The sequence below is a fragment of the Mus pahari genome, chromosome 1 (assembly GCF_900095145.1).
Source record: "Mus pahari chromosome 1, PAHARI_EIJ_v1.1, whole genome shotgun sequence".
In the NCBI taxonomy this organism is placed as follows: Eukaryota; Metazoa; Chordata; class Mammalia; order Rodentia; family Muridae; genus Mus; species Mus pahari.
In genome coordinates this window covers 158,198,253-158,216,551 of record NC_034590.1, presented here as the reverse complement: position 1 = coordinate 158,216,551, position 18,299 = coordinate 158,198,253, and the positions used below count along the sequence as shown (strand labels likewise).

The 18,299-nt window shown below is 49.2% G+C and overlaps 1 protein-coding gene across 2 annotated transcripts in view; it reads right to left on the bottom strand.

Annotated features, from left to right (window-relative positions):
* Cnnm2 (cyclin and CBS domain divalent metal cation transport mediator 2) overlaps positions 1–18,299 on the bottom strand; it is a 118,385-nt gene that overhangs the window by 9,815 nt on the left and 90,271 nt on the right. Inside the window, exons 3-6 of one of the 2 annotated variants that reach the window (XM_021201245.1) lie at positions 15,388–15,525; positions 13,271–13,440; positions 3,854–3,947; positions 703–768 (exon numbers count right to left, since the gene is read on the bottom strand). In XM_021201245.1, the coding sequence (XP_021056904.1) occupies positions 703–768; positions 3,854–3,947; positions 13,271–13,440; positions 15,388–15,525 (468 nt within the window). The remainder of the gene's footprint in view (positions 1–702; positions 769–3,853; positions 3,948–13,270; positions 13,441–15,387; positions 15,526–18,299) is intronic. The other variant, XM_021201263.2, reaches the window with a different exon arrangement.

The following is an 18,299-nucleotide window of genomic DNA, read 5'->3' as shown; positions in this document are numbered from 1 at the left end:
GTGTGTGTGTGTGTGTGTGTGTGTGTGTGCGTGCGTGTGTGTGTGTGTTGGGGGCTTGCAGAGATTAACAGCCAGCTCATCACAGTGTGTGTGTGTGTGTGTGTGTGTGTGTGTGTGTGTGTGTGTGTGCATGTGTGTGTTGGGAGCTTGCAGAGATTAACAGCCAGCTCATCACAGTGTGTGTGTGTGTGTGTGTTGGGGCTTGCGGCTGGGAGGGAGAAGTACTCCCAAGTCAGGGTGAGTGTGGGCCTTTCTCATTTGCCAGGAAGAGTTCATGCTCTCCCAAGATTCTGTCCAAATTGATTCTTTGGGAAAGGGAAGCAGTCTAGACTTGGGTGCAAACCCCACATCTTATAACATGCTGAGGACGGGGTAAGACTCTGGGCAGACCTGCAAGGCCCAGACCTGTGATGTGGGATGAGAAGTAGGACAGGCAGCCAATAGACTTTCCCTATTCCTGGTCACCACGGGTCCTAGCCCAGAGTTCCTTTCTAGCCCTCCGTGGCTTATGTTTTCTGGACAGCTCCATCTTAGGCAGCAGCCTTAGCGTTTTTTTTTTTTTTTTTTTTTTTCAGGCTGGCAGGAAGCTGGGAACAGCATGGAGGAAACAGAGTGTGCAGCCCTGGTGGCCAGGCTGCCCCAGGGTCTAGGTAGGCAATGAATCAATGATTGGGTTAGGAGAAAGGAGGCATGCAGAGTTACCTGGAGAGCCCGCAGCTAACACCTCTGTCCTGCTGACAACAAAGGTGCGAGACAGGGACAAAGGAACTGGAAAATGGAGAAAAACAGGGTGAGACCACATTGAAAAGCAGAACAGATCTTCACATCCAGGGGACCGGAGTGGAGTGGACGCTGTCTCACTAACGTGAGCATCCCACCCCGTAAGTGCTGTTATATAAAAGGAAGGGACACAAATGACTTCCCCAGAACAGTATGCCACTGGGAAGAATCTTGTCCTTGTGCTCTTTTCTGGAAAATTCTTAAACCTCCAACACCCAGTTGAGGTCCACAGCTCCAAAACAGGCTGTTCTCAATGTCTGAGCCACAATTAGCCAAGCCTCAGCTGGTAGGGGCTCTAAGAATAGGCCCACACTGCACTGCGGCACTCACTTGCCATGCAGCCTCGCAAGCCCCTGATTACCCAACTCACTGGTATTATTGGTTTCATAATTTTGGCTTGGTACTTTGAATTGCTTGAGATGATTGCAGATTTCAGAACAGAGGCAAATGTGTAGAATGCCATGTGCAGACTGCCTGAGAATGGCAGACAAAGGTTAGGCTCAGCACCACTCACTCTAACGGGAGACTAGCCCCACCACAGGGAAGATCCCAAGGGCAGGCCGTGAGCGACAGGGCATGCCTTCCCACACATCCCAAGGACTGTGGGCTTTATTTGTGTCAGGACAAAGTCTCAGCCTAGAGCCCTGGCTGGCCTGGAACTTGCTCTGTGGGCCCCTCTGGCCTCGGTCTCACTGCAGTCCTCCATCTGTTTCCCCAGTGTCAGCTGACTTTCCATTTACGTGTGAGCATGTGCGTGGGCCATAGCATGTACGTGGGGAACACAGGGCAACACGTGGGAGTCGTTCTCAAGTCACCAGGCTTGGTGGCAAGCACCTTTACCTGCGATTTCCTCTTGAACAGACACAGGCAGGCTTTCGTGTGCTGTACTGATGTTACATCTCAGTGAGCACACAGACCCTGACCCAGGTCAGCCTTTGAAATGAAGGATGGGGGCCTCCTGGTGAAGAGCCGGCTCTTTGCTGCCTTTTGTTGTTATTTTTCAGTTGATTTGAAAGGTCTCTTGTGGTCTAGGGTTAACCTCAAACTTACTACTTAGCTCAGGCTAGCCTCGTGGTCCTCCCACCTCTTTCCCAAGGGCTGGAACTAGTGGTGTGCCCATCATTCCCAGCCTGCTGCTGTCCTTTTCTGCGTGGATTTTCCCTACACTACTGTTCACTATGAGCTAGGTTAGTGTTCAGGTGTAAATGACCAGTCATCAGCAAAAGTGTGCTGCTCTCATTTGTTTACAGAGATGCCTTAAAAATCGGAATCTGTTAACCTGGGCTAACTCGAGGCACACAGTCCCAGAACAGTCACAATGATAATACCTTCCTGTGACATCATATTTCTTCCGGTTGTTCTGTTCTTTTCTTCTGTTTTTACACTTTTGAGATAAGGTCTTGCGTTGACTACTCCGACTCTGAACTTGTAGCAATTTGCCTGCCTTTACCTTATATTCTAAGGGTCACAACACACTGTATACACAGACCTCATTGTGTTCTCCTGGTTATTAAGGGACACCAAGGGCTTTTCCTCAGTGTTACCCTGCATCCTGGGCTGTGACCCAGGCCGTGTTCCATGCCCAGTCACCACGTCCCCTCCAGTGTCACCACTCAGTAGGAAGGGAGGTCACTTTCAAGTTCACAACAAAGACCTTCTAGGAGGGACCTCGCAGGCCCATGTGCACACTCAGGGACAATGTCCCTTAGGACAGCAAAGCCTGCATGAGAGAGAAGTCTGCACGAGAGAGTGGGAGTCTTAACACACTGGCTTTCTAACGCTTACATCTTTATGCCTGTCACACTGCTGCGTGGGACCTCATTGGAAGACAGATGTCACAAAGACAAACTTGCCTGAAGGTCACCATCGCTGTTACTTTTTTCAGTTTGAGGACCTTCCTTTGAGATGGACTATGGTTAGCTTTGGCCTTTGTAAAGGTTTCCTTGTGCAGAATGTCCTTTTGTATTCTGACCACCAGGGGGCACCACAGCACCTCCGTTTACCTGCCTGACCTACTCCTGGCCAGAGCAGCCAAGCAATAGCAAAGTTGGGTGCTGACACCCCTGCATGCACCTCAGACTCTCAGAGAACTTGCTCAATCCCTGTGGTGGCATAACCTCACACCACAAGCAGCCAGCTCTCTGGACAAACAGTAGCAGCAACCTCCCCCAGCCTCAGGAAGATGTAACAGAAAATCCCCAGATGAGCTACTCTGTATGCCTTAGATAGACTTGGAGTGGAGACCAGCGACACTTCCCAAGACAGGCGAGGGGTAACAGACACAAAGCTTCTGGAAGCGCTACGCTTCTAGAAAGTTCTAAAGCTAACTAGCAACTCAGCAGACCCCAGCGCACACACCCACAGAAGACATGCAGCTTCCGCAGGTGCCTCTAATGGAAACAGTCTGCAGATGGCTAATCTAAGGGTCAGCGTCCCTGGGTTTACAGTCGCCATGGCAACACACCTCTGGTATGTCTCTTGAGAGTACTTCCAGGGAGGGGAATGGGAAAGGTACACTCTTGAGTGTGGAGACACAATCCACAGGCTGGGGCCCTGGACTGATTTAAAATGAGGGCGGGCACTGAGCAGCAGCATGCTGTCCTCCCTTCCTGTGACCCTAGTGTCACTGTAGACTCAGGTGGCCTTAGTGCATTGCTCAATGATCAGATGGGGGAACTGCAAGCACATAGTAGGGATGGGAAGGAAGCATACCCACGCAGAACCCAGATGACCATGGCAGCACAACCCCGGACAGAGGGACAGAGTCAGCCCACTACATCCCGTGTCCATACAACATTCAAGAAGGGAGGGACCTCTGGGGGCCAGCGATTCAGAGCACGCTGACTCTCTCCTCTCTCTCTCACTAGGGCCTTAAGTCCGCCTCTTCTGGCGCGCACAGCTGTGCTCGCTGTGTGTGGAGACTAGGAAGGCGTATACCCGGGATGGGTACAGCTTCCATCTCTATGATGCACGTCAATGAGAACCGATTCACGCTGGGCTCCGGGGAGACTGAGGGAGAAGGGCTGCGGCTTCCTGAAACAGAGCCCTGTGCTCAGATGCCCGGGCCACTCACCTGGAGAGGCTGTGAGGGCCATCACACCATAGTAGGAGAAAGCACTGGCTTCGAACTTCATGCCTTCCTTCCCAGCTTCCACCTCCACCTTCCCCTGTGGGAAGAAAAGGAGTGATTTCAGCTTCAACTGCACAGAAAGCCAGCCCTTCCTGGGCTTGGCCACACTCCTCTCCAATGATCCCAAGAAGACAAGCTCTGGGAAATAAAGGGGCGGGCATACTCATCTAAACTAGAAAGCTGCGTGAGGCTGGACCTCTGGAAATAACGATAAAAGGATCAGCATCTGCGGGCCCACTTAACGTTTTCCCCACAGCCCCAGCTCTTCAAGGGCCCTCAGTAATGAAAAGCATCGGTAGGTAAGCAGTAAGCCAAGTGCTGAGGACGCTCTCAGGGAAGCAGAGGCAGGAGCGTCAGAGACCTATGACCAGCCGGTCTCTATGAGGCTATCAGAAGAGAGGACAGGGGCTGGCGAGATGGCTCAGTGAGTAAGAGCACTGACTGCTCTTCTGTAGGTCCTGAGTTCAAATCACAACAACCACATGGTGGCTCACAACCATCTGTAATGGGATCTGATGCCCTCATATACATATACTCACATACATAAAATAAATAAATAAATCTTAAAAAAAAAAAAAAGAGGATGGGAGAATGGGGGGAGAGGACGGGAGAGAGGGGAGAAAGGAGGGTAAGAGAAGGCAGGCACGCAGGCTAACATGACACCACACTTTAAACTCACTAATGCCCAGGGTAGGAGGCAGACACAGCTGATCCCCCTTCCAAGTCGGGAAAGAGGAGCTGGGAAAGGCAGGCGACCCAAGAGCAGCCCTCGACACCTGCCACCCCACGAACATGAACTATCCCATCACCTCCCTAGGAACCTCCCTAGGGTGCATTCAAATCTGTATTAGTGAAGACCCTGCTTTTGCACACCCCCTCTGCCTGCCTCTCTCTCTCTCTCTCTCTCTCTCTCTCTCTCTCTCTCTCTCTCTCTCTCTCTCTCTCTCTCTCTCTCTCGAGACAGGGTTTCTCTGTGTAGCCCTGGCTGTCCTGGAACTCACTTGGTAGACCAGGCTGGCCTCGAACTCAGAAATCCGCCTGCCTCTGCCTCCTGAGTGCTGGGATTAAAGGCGTGCGCCACCGCGCCCGGCCCCTTCGCCTCTCTTTAGGCACAGGAAATCCTAACCAAACCATACAAGCCCTCTTCATATGTGTGGTGCTGCAGCTCTAACCCTGCCCCTCCTGTCCTCCAGGCAAGCGCTGTGCGACTCAGCTGCACCCCAGCACCTAAACCCAGAATTTTAAAGTAACCTGCAAAGGAGCAGGAGTTAGAGCTTTGCAGTCATGCAGCCAGACTCAACCCAGAGGAGCCACAAGCAGAGAGGAGCTGTATTCCAATGTGTGGGAGGCAGGCCAGGGAACTGGTGGCAGCAGGCTTCACACGAACCTGCCATGAAGAACACAGTATGGCCAGGCATGGAAGCACGTGCCTGCAGGCCTAGCGCTCACAAAGCAGAGGTAGGAAGGTTGCTACAAGCTCAAGGCCCGTCTGGTCTCCATAACAGAGTTCCAGGCCAACCTGGGCTGCAGAGTGAGACCCTATCTAAAAACTGTTCTCAAACCTGGAGGCCGAGAAGAAGGCTCAGTTGATAAATGCCTGCCAACCAAGCACAAGGACCCAAGTTTGGGTCTCCATCACCATGTGAGAGACATGTGCCCACCACATCTGAAACCCTTGTGCTTGGCAGGGACGGATACAGGTGGCTCTTCAGAGCTCACCGGCCAGTCATTTGGCCAACTGATGACTCAAAAGATATGGCAGAAGGCAATAATAGAAAATACCTCTGGCTGTCACAGGTACCAGCATGCTTGTGCCTACACGTGCGCACACAGACAAGCACAAGGAAATAGATTGTAAGAGTTTCCGAGAGACCCATTTACTTCCTATTCTGGCACAAGGACGCTCTTTCTGGAGAGGTTTATGGATGGGCAGGACCTGGCCAGCCCACTGGCATGAAGGAAGGTCTAACCCAGGCCGACAGCAGACAGGCTTCCAGCTCTGCACAGACGGGACGGAGGGCACGGGGCTCCTGGGACAAGGGCAGCTTTTACAGAGAACATGGGTTCAGGAAGACAGCACAGATCAGGCTCGTGTGGCTGTGCTGAGAAAAAGCCCAGGGGAGGAAGGGACACAATTAGGGAAGCTGACAGGAAGGGAGATGGAGGAAGCCATTCCCACAGGAGTGTTTGCTTGAGTGACTAAGCGATGGGCATCTTGGGGGAAATCAGATGGCTGAGAAATGAGGACAACTTCCAGCCAGGACCAGGTCTTCCTCAGAGGGTCCAGTGGTGGAGGAGAAGGAAGAAGGTTCACAACGGTCTGAGCTGGGGCTGGAGACGCAGAGGTGATGGGAAGGGTGGTCACAGAAAGAAATGAGAGACAAAGACCAGCCTGACGCCTGTGACTGGCAGGATGAGGAAAGCCAGGAACCAGAAAGGGGCTGACAGAAAAGTCTCACCAAAGAAACCAGGTGAGGGAGGGTGCCCTGGCACAGGCACAGTTGGCAATGAGAGCCACCACAGGGATGTGACAGGAGCACAAGGACTCTGACAGGGAGCTGCTGGGTCAGCAGGAGTACCTCTACCCAGAAGTCAGATGGGAGGAAGACTGGCATCAGGAGGGGCAGCCAGGAGAAGGCCTCCCAGGACCTGAGGCGCCCTTCAAAGGTGGCACAGAAATAGTCTAGAGAATAGTGTGCCTGGCACATGGGATTGCCAGGGAGGGCTCTTTGAGGGGTGAGTCCTTGAGGAGGGAAAGAGAGGCAAGTGGCGGCATGAACAGAGACAGCATTTATAGAAGGAAAGGGTGGAAGGGCTCAGTAGTATAGGTGCTATGATATTCTCGTCCTGAAGAGCCTTGGTGTGCACAGCACCGACGCACACCACTTCTAGAGATGGCTGCTGCCCCCTTCTCTACTGAACTGTGCAGAGCCACAACATCACGGTGACTTCTGTGTCACAGTGACTTCTCCGTCCAGTGCATCCTATTGCTTTCACAGACCACACAGCTTGTGTGTTCTAGGTCTCTGCAAGTGGGTGTGAGCTCCTACTTTGTGACCAACCATTGCAAGCAGTCAGAGCCAGACTGGAAAGGAGCACAGGACCAGCCTCTCGGGAAGGAGGCAGGCCGATAACCTGACAGGACTCTGTACTGTGCTGGGAGCCTCATGCAGTAACCACAAAAGCACAGGCTCCTAAAGACTGCTCCCACCTCCCGTGCCCAGGCACTCTGGTTTATCCCTGTGAGGTAGGAGGACAAGAAGCTCTTTAGGTAATTGCAGGAAGATGCAAGGTTTGGAATCTCATTTTTCTGGCTGTTTGTGAACAATGGCTGCAGGTCTGGAAACTGATTTTTGGTCTCAAAGACTCCCCACGAAGGCACAGGGGCCTGGCCTGCTGACTAATGAAAGATGGCTAGAGAGATTCCATACCCGCCCCGAGACCACAGCCATCCCTTATGTCCTTCAGGGCAGCCACCAGGCAGGGTAGGAGCGGCTACCTACTCCCCTCTCGGATGTCAAGGAGTCTCAACCGTCAGTGCACCATGGATGCTGGGCTGCGGCTCCCACAGTGGGTTCCCTGAACTGGTAGTAGATAAGAACCATCAGGTTTTCATTTCATTATCTACTGTAGCCGTCATTGCAGAGAAGACCACATATTTTAACGGGCCCTCCGATGTAAAAAATATAGTCTCAAAACATGCCCTAGAACTGACCATGGAAGGCTCCACCCCTCTCTCAGCAGCTCAGTGGCTACAGCAGATTCAAACGGAAGGCGGGAAGCGGGAGGGAGGCAGGACGCTGGAGGAGGCTGAGGGGGAGTGAATATGATTAAAACAGACAAGAACACGTACACACACACACACACACACACACACACACACACACACACACACACGAGCTAACACATGAGAAATAAAATCCCAGCATGGAGCTGGACGGTCCAGTCAGTTCACCAGTTTGGAGCACTTGTTGCTCTTGCGGAGGACCCAGATTTAGTTCCCAGCACCTACAAGGCAGCTTACAACCACCCATAACTCCAGTCCCAGGGCATCTGAGTCCCTCTTCTGATCTTCAAGGGCACCAGGCACACACACAGTGCACAGAAATACATGCAGGCAAAACACTCATACACAAAAATAAAAAAACAAATCTAAAAAAAAAAGCACTAAAACCTCGGATTAAAGGACCCTCCCAGGGAGGGGGGGGGATTTTCGGAGTGGAAACTAGGAAAGGGGATAACATTTGACATGTAAATAAAGAAAATATCTAATAAAAAATAAAATAAATAAATAAAAAATGAAAACAAGGCCCCTCCCCGCCCCCAGTCCCAGCACTGGCTAGTTCTCCATTTGCTAGAGTTTAAAGCTGCGCCCCCTCCCAGAGGGAAGCTTTTCTGACAGGCAGGGTCTGGGGACACCAGGAACATCCGTTTATTTGAGTGTTAGTAGTTTCAAATAACCTCACTGGGCTGAGCTTAGGGCCATCCCTACAGGGAAATGGCTTAGAATCAAGTGGCTGCCCCCACACAGCTTTTCCTTATAGGAAAGGCTCTACATTATTGATTTCACTTTTGAAATATTCATAAGCTTACTCTATAAAGTTTTTTAGAAACCAGAACAGGACATGAGGGACTGCAGGCTTTCTCAGAGGAGCTAGGGTGGTTTGTACATGGACAGGGTGAGAAGGAGGCCTATCTGGATATGCTGGCATGTCACTATTAGCCCAATTCAGGAGGCAGAGATAGGAAAATCACAAGTTCAAAGCCAGGCTATATAGCAAGGCCCTGTCTAAAAATAATTCTTAGTAACAGTCTTAAGGAGGCTCTGGAAGGAGGTGTAATTCTAGAGCAAGGACGGCTTCCTACGTAAGAAGTCAGCCACAGAATCTCCACTTTCTCCGGATCCTAGTCAGATGTGATGCTATCTGAGTCAGTATGCACCAATAGCCCATGCAGTAGATAACCTTGTGGTCACTGTGGCCGGTCCACGCTTGGGCTGGGTACTTCCTGTGTTCACTATCAGAGAGGAGAGAGCCGACTGCAGATGTGGCTCTGCTGGTTGGGTGCTTGCCTGGCAAATACAAAGTCTGGAGTTTGGTCTGCGTAAAGTCAGGCGCATGCCTGTAAAGCCAGTGCGTAGGAGGCAACTGTATAGCATGCTCAAGGCCAGCCTGCACTGTCTGTGACCTCGTGACAGATGAAAAGAGGGAAAGGAAAGGAGAAATGGGAAAGAAGCCCGGGAAGTGGGTGCCTAGAGCACAACGTGGGGTGTCTCCTGTCCATGGTACTCAGAGCTGCCTGTCTGCTCCTCGTGTGGCTGCGGCACCTGCAAGCTTTCTAGTCCTGGCTTTGTATCTGGTGGCTGCACATGGGAGCCTGGGATTCTGCAAGCTCACCTCAGAAATGGATACTTTAAAAAACGGTGGGCAAAAAATATTAATTTATACATATCTACCCGGTTGCCTACAACCATACTGGTGTACCAAGAGGCAAGACTCAAATCCCAGTGGCTAAGTTCGATTCTGCACCAACTGGGAGCATTCGACAAGATCCTGGGGGATTCCATGCACGTCGGGGTTGGAGAAACCCTGAGCAGGAGAAAACAGAAGAGAGAGTGCACCGCAGTCCCAGAGACAGCTCTGACGCGTCCACTGCAGGTCAAACAGTGGCAGCGGGCACCCAAAGAACATTCAAAGTTGTTTAAATGCAGCCAAGGACCTGAGAGGTTACAATGAAACACTAATCTGAGAAGGGAGTAAGACCCACTTTAGAGCAAACATGTCTTTTAAATCTGTATCAGAAGCTTTAAAAAATATGATGGGACAGCTGAAGGAGGAAGAAAGGGGCAAGATTAATCTGCACACGAAATGATCAAGAGTAATGCCAGGGAAAGCTCCTGTCCACTAAACGCCTGGCAGAGGTGTGGCCCAGGCTTCTGTTTGCTGTGCTTGAACTGCTCACAGTCTGCCCTGTGCTGGGGAGAGCAGTGGCTTATTTGGCTATTTAGATATGTTACTTCCCGGAGGATGGATAAGACCTCCCCACACATACATCCACTATAGAAACGACAGAGATCTAGTCCAGCTCGCCTTTTGGTAGGAAAAACTGTGTCTAGCAGTTATAGTTCTGGTGCATATAAGTGAGAGAAGACACCTAACTCTTGAGAGACTTGGAAGCCCCAGGGAGTGGGGAGGACTGGTGGGGTTGGGGGTGGGGGGTGGACATCCTCTTGGAGATGGGGGGGTGCGGAGGGGGAGAGAAGGAATGGGATGAGGAACTGTCAAAGGGCAGACCAGGAGGGGGATAATGAATACAAATTAAAAAAACAAAAACAAAAACAAAAACAGGCAGGCTCTCATATTACTCAGGTTGGCCTCGAATTCAGTCTACAGCTGAGGATGACCTGGAACTTCTGGTGCCACCTTGATTTCCTCAGGGTGGGGACTATCAGTGAACACCTCCCACACTCATTTAAGCCGTGGTCAGGATCAAACCCATGGCTTTAATCATGAAGGCAAGCACTCTCCCAATGGGGTGTGCCCCCAGCTACCACCCACCATGTAGTATTCCCGTCCTAATTTCATCATCACCTACCTAGGTAGTATTCTGAAATGTATCTTTTTTATATTTACTGTACAGTATACTGGGACACAGTTAAGTTCCCCATTTTTTATGAATCACGTATAAGCCGTGGTAGTTCATGTCTATATTCCCAGTACTTAAGTGGTAAAGGCAGGAGGGTCAGGGGTTCAACAAGGTCATCCTTACTTACATAGACAAGTATGAGGTCAGCCTGACGATACAAGATACGCTGCCTGCCTCAGAAAAGCAAAACTGACCCTCCCCAAAGAGTATTCTGTGTCTGACTATCTCTTACTCTCCATTTTATCTTACTGGTTTTGTAATTTAAAATTATCATCTAATTGTTCCTGGTATGCTGGTGGAAAAACACTCCCATCACACGGAGTGCCATGGGGGCACAGCAGGTAAAGCACCTGCCACAACACCTGAGGACTACGGTTGGGTCCTGGAACCAACATGCTAGAAGAGAACAGACTCCCAAGGCTGACCTCTGACCTCTCCATGCTCACCTTGGCCCATGAAGATGGATGTGCAGTTGTGTATGCAGCTGTGTGCCTGCTGGAGGACAACCTTAGGTGGTGGCGTTCTCTAAGCTACGTCCCTCCTTATTTTTAGATGAGGTCTCTCACTGGTCTGTGGCTCACAGAATAGCCAAGGAGCCCAGGACCCTATCTGTATGCCCCACCCCAGTGCTGGGATTACACATGGCTGACATGCGCTCAGCTCGTCCCATAGTTTCTGACAGGAACGCAGGTGAGGCAAGCATGTTACTACTCTGCTATTCCCCTGCCGCAGTTCTACATTTAGATACAGGTTTCTCAAAAACACATAGAGCCAATACAGATTTCATTGTGGTTTATCAGGATTTTATTATCTCATTTATTAAAATACATTAGCATATTCTAAAAGTCTACTTAAAAGAACTTGAAGATTTATTTTTATTCATATTTTAGTTTATATTTTGTTATATAAATGATAATAGTCTTTTAATCAGGCTCACTTAGATCATTACTTTGAATAAGTTGAGCTTTATTTAATATAGGACGTAAACTAAACTTTTAATGAGGGACAGAGAGAGCTTGGGTGGCAGAGTGCTTGCCAAGCATGCCCAGAACCCGGGGTCTGACACCGGCATCGTGTAACCTGCGTGTGTGGCGCATACACATGCTCAACCATGAAGACAAACTTTGGATACCCAGCCGCTCACAGCAATGCCAGCTGGGTGCGGTGGCCCACCTGTAACTCTAGCCTCAGATGGGAGGGACAGAGCCAGCTGGCCAACAAGACTGACCATACCAATGAGTCCTGGGATTGACTGAGAGACCCTGCTTCCGTGAATGAGATGAAGAGCCATGGGAGATGGTTCTCCATGAACACATGTATCTATACCACATACATGCCAAAAGTGTGCATACTATACACACGTGGAAAAGAAAAAAGCTTGAGGCCAGCCTAGGCTACACAAGAGCCTGTGGCAAATACTAATATTAAAATGATGTTATTTCTAATTTCCAAATCAATTACTTAAGGGGTTTTTCTGGAGTTGCAGAATGCAGGAAAGCAGGGAAGGTAGGCATTGCTGCTTCCCCCGACTGCATGTTCCTGAAATGCGGAGTGTATGCTCTATACCCTGGCATGGACTGTGCTGGGGTGGCATGTACTTGGCAAAGGATGACAGCTGTACCAGATTGACGGAGGGTGGCATGACATGTTGTCCTGTTATTCTCTGGTACCTTGGATAATTGGCTAGTTTGCAAGAACGTGGGTTTTGCCAAAGACTCCAACTTAAATACTCCCATGGACCTGTTCATCAGTCACACTTACTACTTGTAAAATCATGGCTTCAGCTCAGCAAACAAACCACAGTATCTAACATGCGGAGGTATTCAGACACAGGTAGCATCTGCTGAGTATTGATTATGCTCTTGTGGTGCCCCAGCCTATATCCAGGAAGCAACCATGAAACAGGAGGAGGCTCACTTAGTAAGTATCCTTGTACTAAAAGGAGCCTAGACTTCCTGAGAATGTGACTTGCTACAGAAGAGGTACAAAAGTCCCCAACCTAAAGTTTTACTCAGGGTGGCCAAGTGCAGTGCCTGCTATATATAACTGTGACATCACAAGTGCTCCAAGAGGGCTGGGAACAATGGCCTTCCTAGCACATTTGTGGTTGTGTCACATTTAATGACAGGGCATTGGTCACTATTAGTTACCAATACTTCAGGGGACCATCATATTAAGGCAGTTTCTAGCCAAACAGCCTGGCAGTGAGCAGAAACAGAGGCACTATATGGATTCTGTTCACAGTGGTAGTAGGACAGACACTAAGATACCAGAAGAGGGCTCAAGATATGTCTCCGTCACCATAAAAGACCAAGTCCTAATGAGGAATGGACAACAGAAAAGATGGTATCAAGAGAACCCAAGGAACCCAGAATAATACATTTCAAATGCCCACCAAGATCTGGACAGGAACGGGCACATTACCGAATGCTCAAAAGCCAGTAATGACATTGGTCACCTGGCTTGGCACAGTAGCAAAGTGTGACGCCTTTTGGTATTAGACATGAAATGAATGCACTACCTCCTATTAGAACCCTCACCCAGCTATGCAAGTGGGGCTCTAGTGCTCCCTTATAAACATACATACATACACACACACACACACACACACACACACACACACAAAGTTAAGAAGGCAATCCGCTCGCCTATGCCAGGCCTCCTCAGAGCAGAGATGATGCCCAATAAGGACGAGCAGCACAGAGCGACCCTGACCTGCAGAATGAGGACGAAGTAGTCTACGGGCTTGTTCCGCTGGTAAAGGTAGCACTCGGGGGCTCTCTTGTTCTTCTCGTCGTACTTCAGCTCCTGGATGACATTGGGATGCTTTAGCAGCCTTAGGAGGATCTTCTCTGACATCTGGGATGGGCTAAATGCTTCTACTTCTATAGACACAAACACAACTTGACATTACACTTCAAGGAAGGGCAAAGGCTGTGCTAGCCATCCAGGTGCTCAGGTTGGAAGAATGCTTGGTGACAGAAAGATACAACACAGGTGAACCAGACTTCCGTTTGGTGAGCCACTGGGGTCAGATTACCTGGGAGAAATTACAATAGCAGAATAGTCATGTCTGGACCTACTCAACCTTTCCTTTCAACCTGCCCTTGCTTTCTGCCCCATACGAGTGTCCTATATTTTTGATTGGTGGAAATGATGATGAGCAGACCCCCTCCTTGAGGGCCAGGGTACCCTTAACTCAAGCCACAACAGTCTGACTGCCACCACCAGCCATGGGAGGAGGACACGGTCAAGAAGCACAGATGGTGGGTTAGGATAGGTGCATAGACCCGGGCTCCAACAGCCTTGCTCTCCCGCACCACTCTCCTGAGGAATTCCAGGGACCACGGAGGGAGAGACTCAGAAGAAAAGCAAGGCCGTGCACACATCCGCATGCACTCTGACTTGCCAATGAATGAGGAAATGGTGGCCAGCACCGACAAAGACAGTTCTTCATCTAAAACAACAGAAATCACAAAGCTGCTGACTACAGGGTGCTGCCGTGGATGTGAACTCCATGCTAACACTGACTTAAGTGTGGTTCTTCCACAACGAGCAGCAACAGTACCAGAAAAGGAAGATAATAACAGCAAGATATTTGAAACGTATTTTTAAATTAGATGCTATATACAAAAGCTACAAATTCTGGATTCACATATGTGATTTTTTCATAGTAAAACAGTACATTGCAGGGAATTTGGAAACTACAGAAAAATAAAGAAAATAAAAATTGTCTGTAAGCTGACTTCTTGGCTAGCCATTCAGAGCAATTTGGTGAGTATTTCTTTCCAGCGCTTTGCCTAGGCTTATGTGCCTGTGAACCCTGTGTGTGCGTGTACACACAGAACCACAAGTGTGGTCTTGGCACACACATACTCTGATTTCGGGGGCCTGGGGGGGCGGGTCATGGACACATTCCAGTGTCCTAAGTGAGAACAGTGAGCATGCCCATGTATCTGACGGTAGGTGGCATCCTGGCACATGCTACTGACGACCTTCAGGGCACATGTATACACACACTGCTCTTAGGGAAAGCTAACTGGCCAGTCCTGGGAACTGATGTCTTCTCCAAGCCTCTGGAAGTCTCCAGACCTTACTCATGCTTTCCCTAGCCAACAGAGCTCCTTACTGGGCTGTATGGGATGTGAGGAGGTTAACCAGTCTCTTAGGTCTTTCAGCCTTGACCACTTGGAAGCAGTCAGTGCTGGCTGGGCACATGTGAACTCTTGCCTCTGGATGGGGCCCAAGTTAACAATCTGACTTGAAGAAGCCACCAAGAAGTCCAGGCCCAACTCAGTAAATCTTTTGTTTCATCGAAACCGTAAAAGATAAGGATTTGATTCTGCGTGCCTGTTTTTTCTTCGTTGTGAATCTTAACACCTGCATTACCACTGCTGTCCAACTGTTCTTCCAAGGCAAGCTGAAGAGAGAATTACTCAACTGTCCAATCAAACGAGGTGATGCCTGGCTTGCACTGTCAGCCTACTCCGCCAGCTGGCTCGCCGTGGGGCTTAGCTGGAGGAGACGACCTGGCCTACCATACACATGCAGTGTGGCACTAACATTCGTCCTTACCTTTCAGACCAATTTTAAGTTACTGGTCCACCCCTGGCAAATGTCTCAGAGGGTTCATGCCGACACTGAACACAGGAGAGGAGAGAATTTAAAGAGAACAAAACAAAACAGAACAAAAACAAAACAAAAAAAGAAACAAAACACAAAGTGGCATTATTTGTCACCCCATTTCCCAGCCTCCACCCCCAGCCCCCCAGTCAGTGTGGTGAGGAAGGCTCCAGGGCCTGCAGATCTCATACTGTGATAAGCGCACTTGCCTGTTGCTAGGAAACGGTGCATGGCCAGGAGAAGCTGCGGTGATATTTTAACCTTCATCTCGCTGTCTGTCTGCTTAAAGGCAGAGAAATCTTGCTTTCTTTCACGGTGAGCCACTTTCTTTTTTGTTCTGTTATCGGCTGAGGTGGGAATGGGGAAAGAGAAAACAAAATCAGGGCTCTTTCTCGATGAAGAAACAAACGCACTGTTTGCAAAGGTGCTAGAATCCCTCCAGAACCGGGGCCAGGGGCTCTCACGGAACCGACAGAGCTCACGGGCTCTCCTGGGTCTGCAGCTGCCTTAGAGAGCCCCTCTGAGATATGATTGGGCAGACAGGAGAGACCCCACAAGGAGCATACAGAATCACAGAGCAGCAGACCGGCCCCAAGTGCTACCAAAAGCACTCCGAGGAAGACAGGCCACAGGGAGGGAAGCTGTCTCTACCAGATAAAGGGCCTCTCCACCTCAGGTGAAAGAAAATAACTGCACAAGCAAGATTCCCCAAGAAGCAGGTCACTCCAGGAGTACCCTGCTCATCACCTCCGCTACACTCCTGCCCTAGACCATACAGTGTTCAAGGTCAGGTGAATGTGGGGGTGATCCGGGAGGAATGAGCCAGCCTTCTCTGGAAGAGGCCAGAGGAAGCACTCAGACTCCTACTTTCGTTGCCAATTCCAAGCTGCTTCTCTGTAAAGCAGCTGTGTGTAACTGAACCAGCACAGCAATGCTTGATGGAAATTTCACCTTTTGTTTCATTTCTACATCTCACAAATAAATGGTGTTCTGTTGATCTTTTTCTCAGTCATTAAAATTCACGAGAAGCCACTCTTGCTTTATAGGCAGATAAAATCAGGTAGCAGATACTCATGGACTATGATTTGCCAACCCCTGGTCTACAGGGAATTCCCTACAAAGCCACTTTTCAGGATAAAGTACTGAGAAAGGAAAACCCAACAATACAGGATCCCAGTTATGTAATGGCAGGTACCTGGAGTGCCAGCACTTAGAAGTAAGGAGAACTACGCGGTCAGACGCAGCCTAGGCTGCAGCCACAAACTGTCTCAACACCCTGCCCCCCACAAAAAAAAAAAAAGAAAAAGAAAAAGAAGGAAGGAAGGAAGGGAAGAAGGGAAGAAGGAGGAAGAAGAAAGGACAGGAGGAAAGAAGAAAGAGAGAGAGAGAGAAAGAAAGAGAGAGAGAGAGAGAGAGAGAGAGAGAGAGAGAGAGAGAGAGAAAAGGAAAGGAAAGGAAAGGAAAGGAAAGGAAAGGAAAGGAAAGGAAAGGAAAGGAANAGAGAGAGAGAGAGAGAGAGAGAGAGAGAGAGAGAAAAGGAAAGGAAAGGAAAGGAAAGGAAAGGAAAGGAAAGGAAAGGAAAGGAAAGGAAAGGAAAGGAAAGAAAAGAAAAGAAAAGAAAAGAAAAGAAAAGAAAAGAAAAGAAAAGAAAAGAGAAAAATCAAACGAACAAAGGACAAGCCCCCAGGTGCACGCTCTGCTGTGTATCACAGCCCTTGTCCAAGGTAAAACATCAGTGACTAGGGACTTCTATCTCAAATTATTTTCAAAATCAGAAAGTTTAACTCAATACTACACTTAGAAATGGTTCTTTAATGGAAACTGGCTGCTACCATGGCTGACCTTTCACCTAGATTGATAATAACCCTGAAGCCACAAGTTTAGTGTTTTATACCAAGAGGTCACATCACCTAACACTTCTCCCTGAAATGAGTTCCTTCACTAAGAGCTTAGTAAATATTTATAACATTTCCATTAAAAAGTATCTAAGATGTCATAAGCATTTATATTGTCTTCCCAAAGGCACGGACTAGCTCAGGGAAAACAGACAGACAGACGCTCAGTCTGAATGAAAGGGGGCCAGTGACACGGCCCAGTGAGTGGAGCACTTGCCCCCAAAGTTTAGCAACCTGAGGTTGATCCTTAGAACCCATGTAAAGACTGCACATGCATCGTACAGGATCATAAAAAGATGAAAAGAACATAAATGAACAACAGCATTCTCTACTAGGACATCTCTGACAGCAGAAAGGTCAAAAGCCTGAAACAGACAAGAATGTGTACAGATGTACACGCACATTGTTCAAAGGTAATTCTTAACAATTTAAAAGGTTTTCTTCCTTAGATGTTACAAAATCTTGGAGATGTTAAAATGTGTCATGTTCCTTTGTAAAAAGACTAGATAAAATCATTCTCTTTGAGTAGGCATCCCGGGAATGTAGCAAGGCCCTTAGATAGCTCAAGTCCTATAAGCTCTGTTTCAAAGCTGAGAGGATAAACAGAGTCCAGGTGACCTTTCCCTGCCCCAGGAGCCTCGGGCCTCCTTGACAGGATCAACTTTTCAAAGAGCCTCATATGGGTGGGGCTGGGAGATGGCTCAGAGGTAAAGAGCACTGGCTGCTCTTCCAGAGGATCCAGGTTCAATTCCTAGCTCCTACATGGTAGCTCACAACCTTCTTAACTCCAGTCCCAGATGATCTAACGCTGCTGAGGGTGAAGGCTGCAGTTCCTTGGTGCAGTGAGCCAGCTGTGCAGTCAGTGAGATGAGACCCACTGTAGGGCCAACACTCAGGGGACTGGTTCACTGTTGGGCCCTCCCCCTCCTGATCTAAATACTCGCCATCCCCCATTTCCCTTCAAGAGCAGGCAGTTAAGCAGACAAGAAAACAATATTCTCTCTGTGTATGAGGGGAGGGTACATGCACCTGTGCATGCACTTGTGGAGTTCAGAGGTCAACATTGAATGTGCTTACATTGATGGCCAGGAAAAGCTGCCTTGGAAGAGAAGCTGCCACTCAGTGTCACTAAGTCTGCCCTTTCTTCTAGCTTGGTAAAGGTGCTAGGCAATGCCATGCAATTATACTTGAGAGGCCCAACACCGGGGAGAAGTGTCAATGCAGCG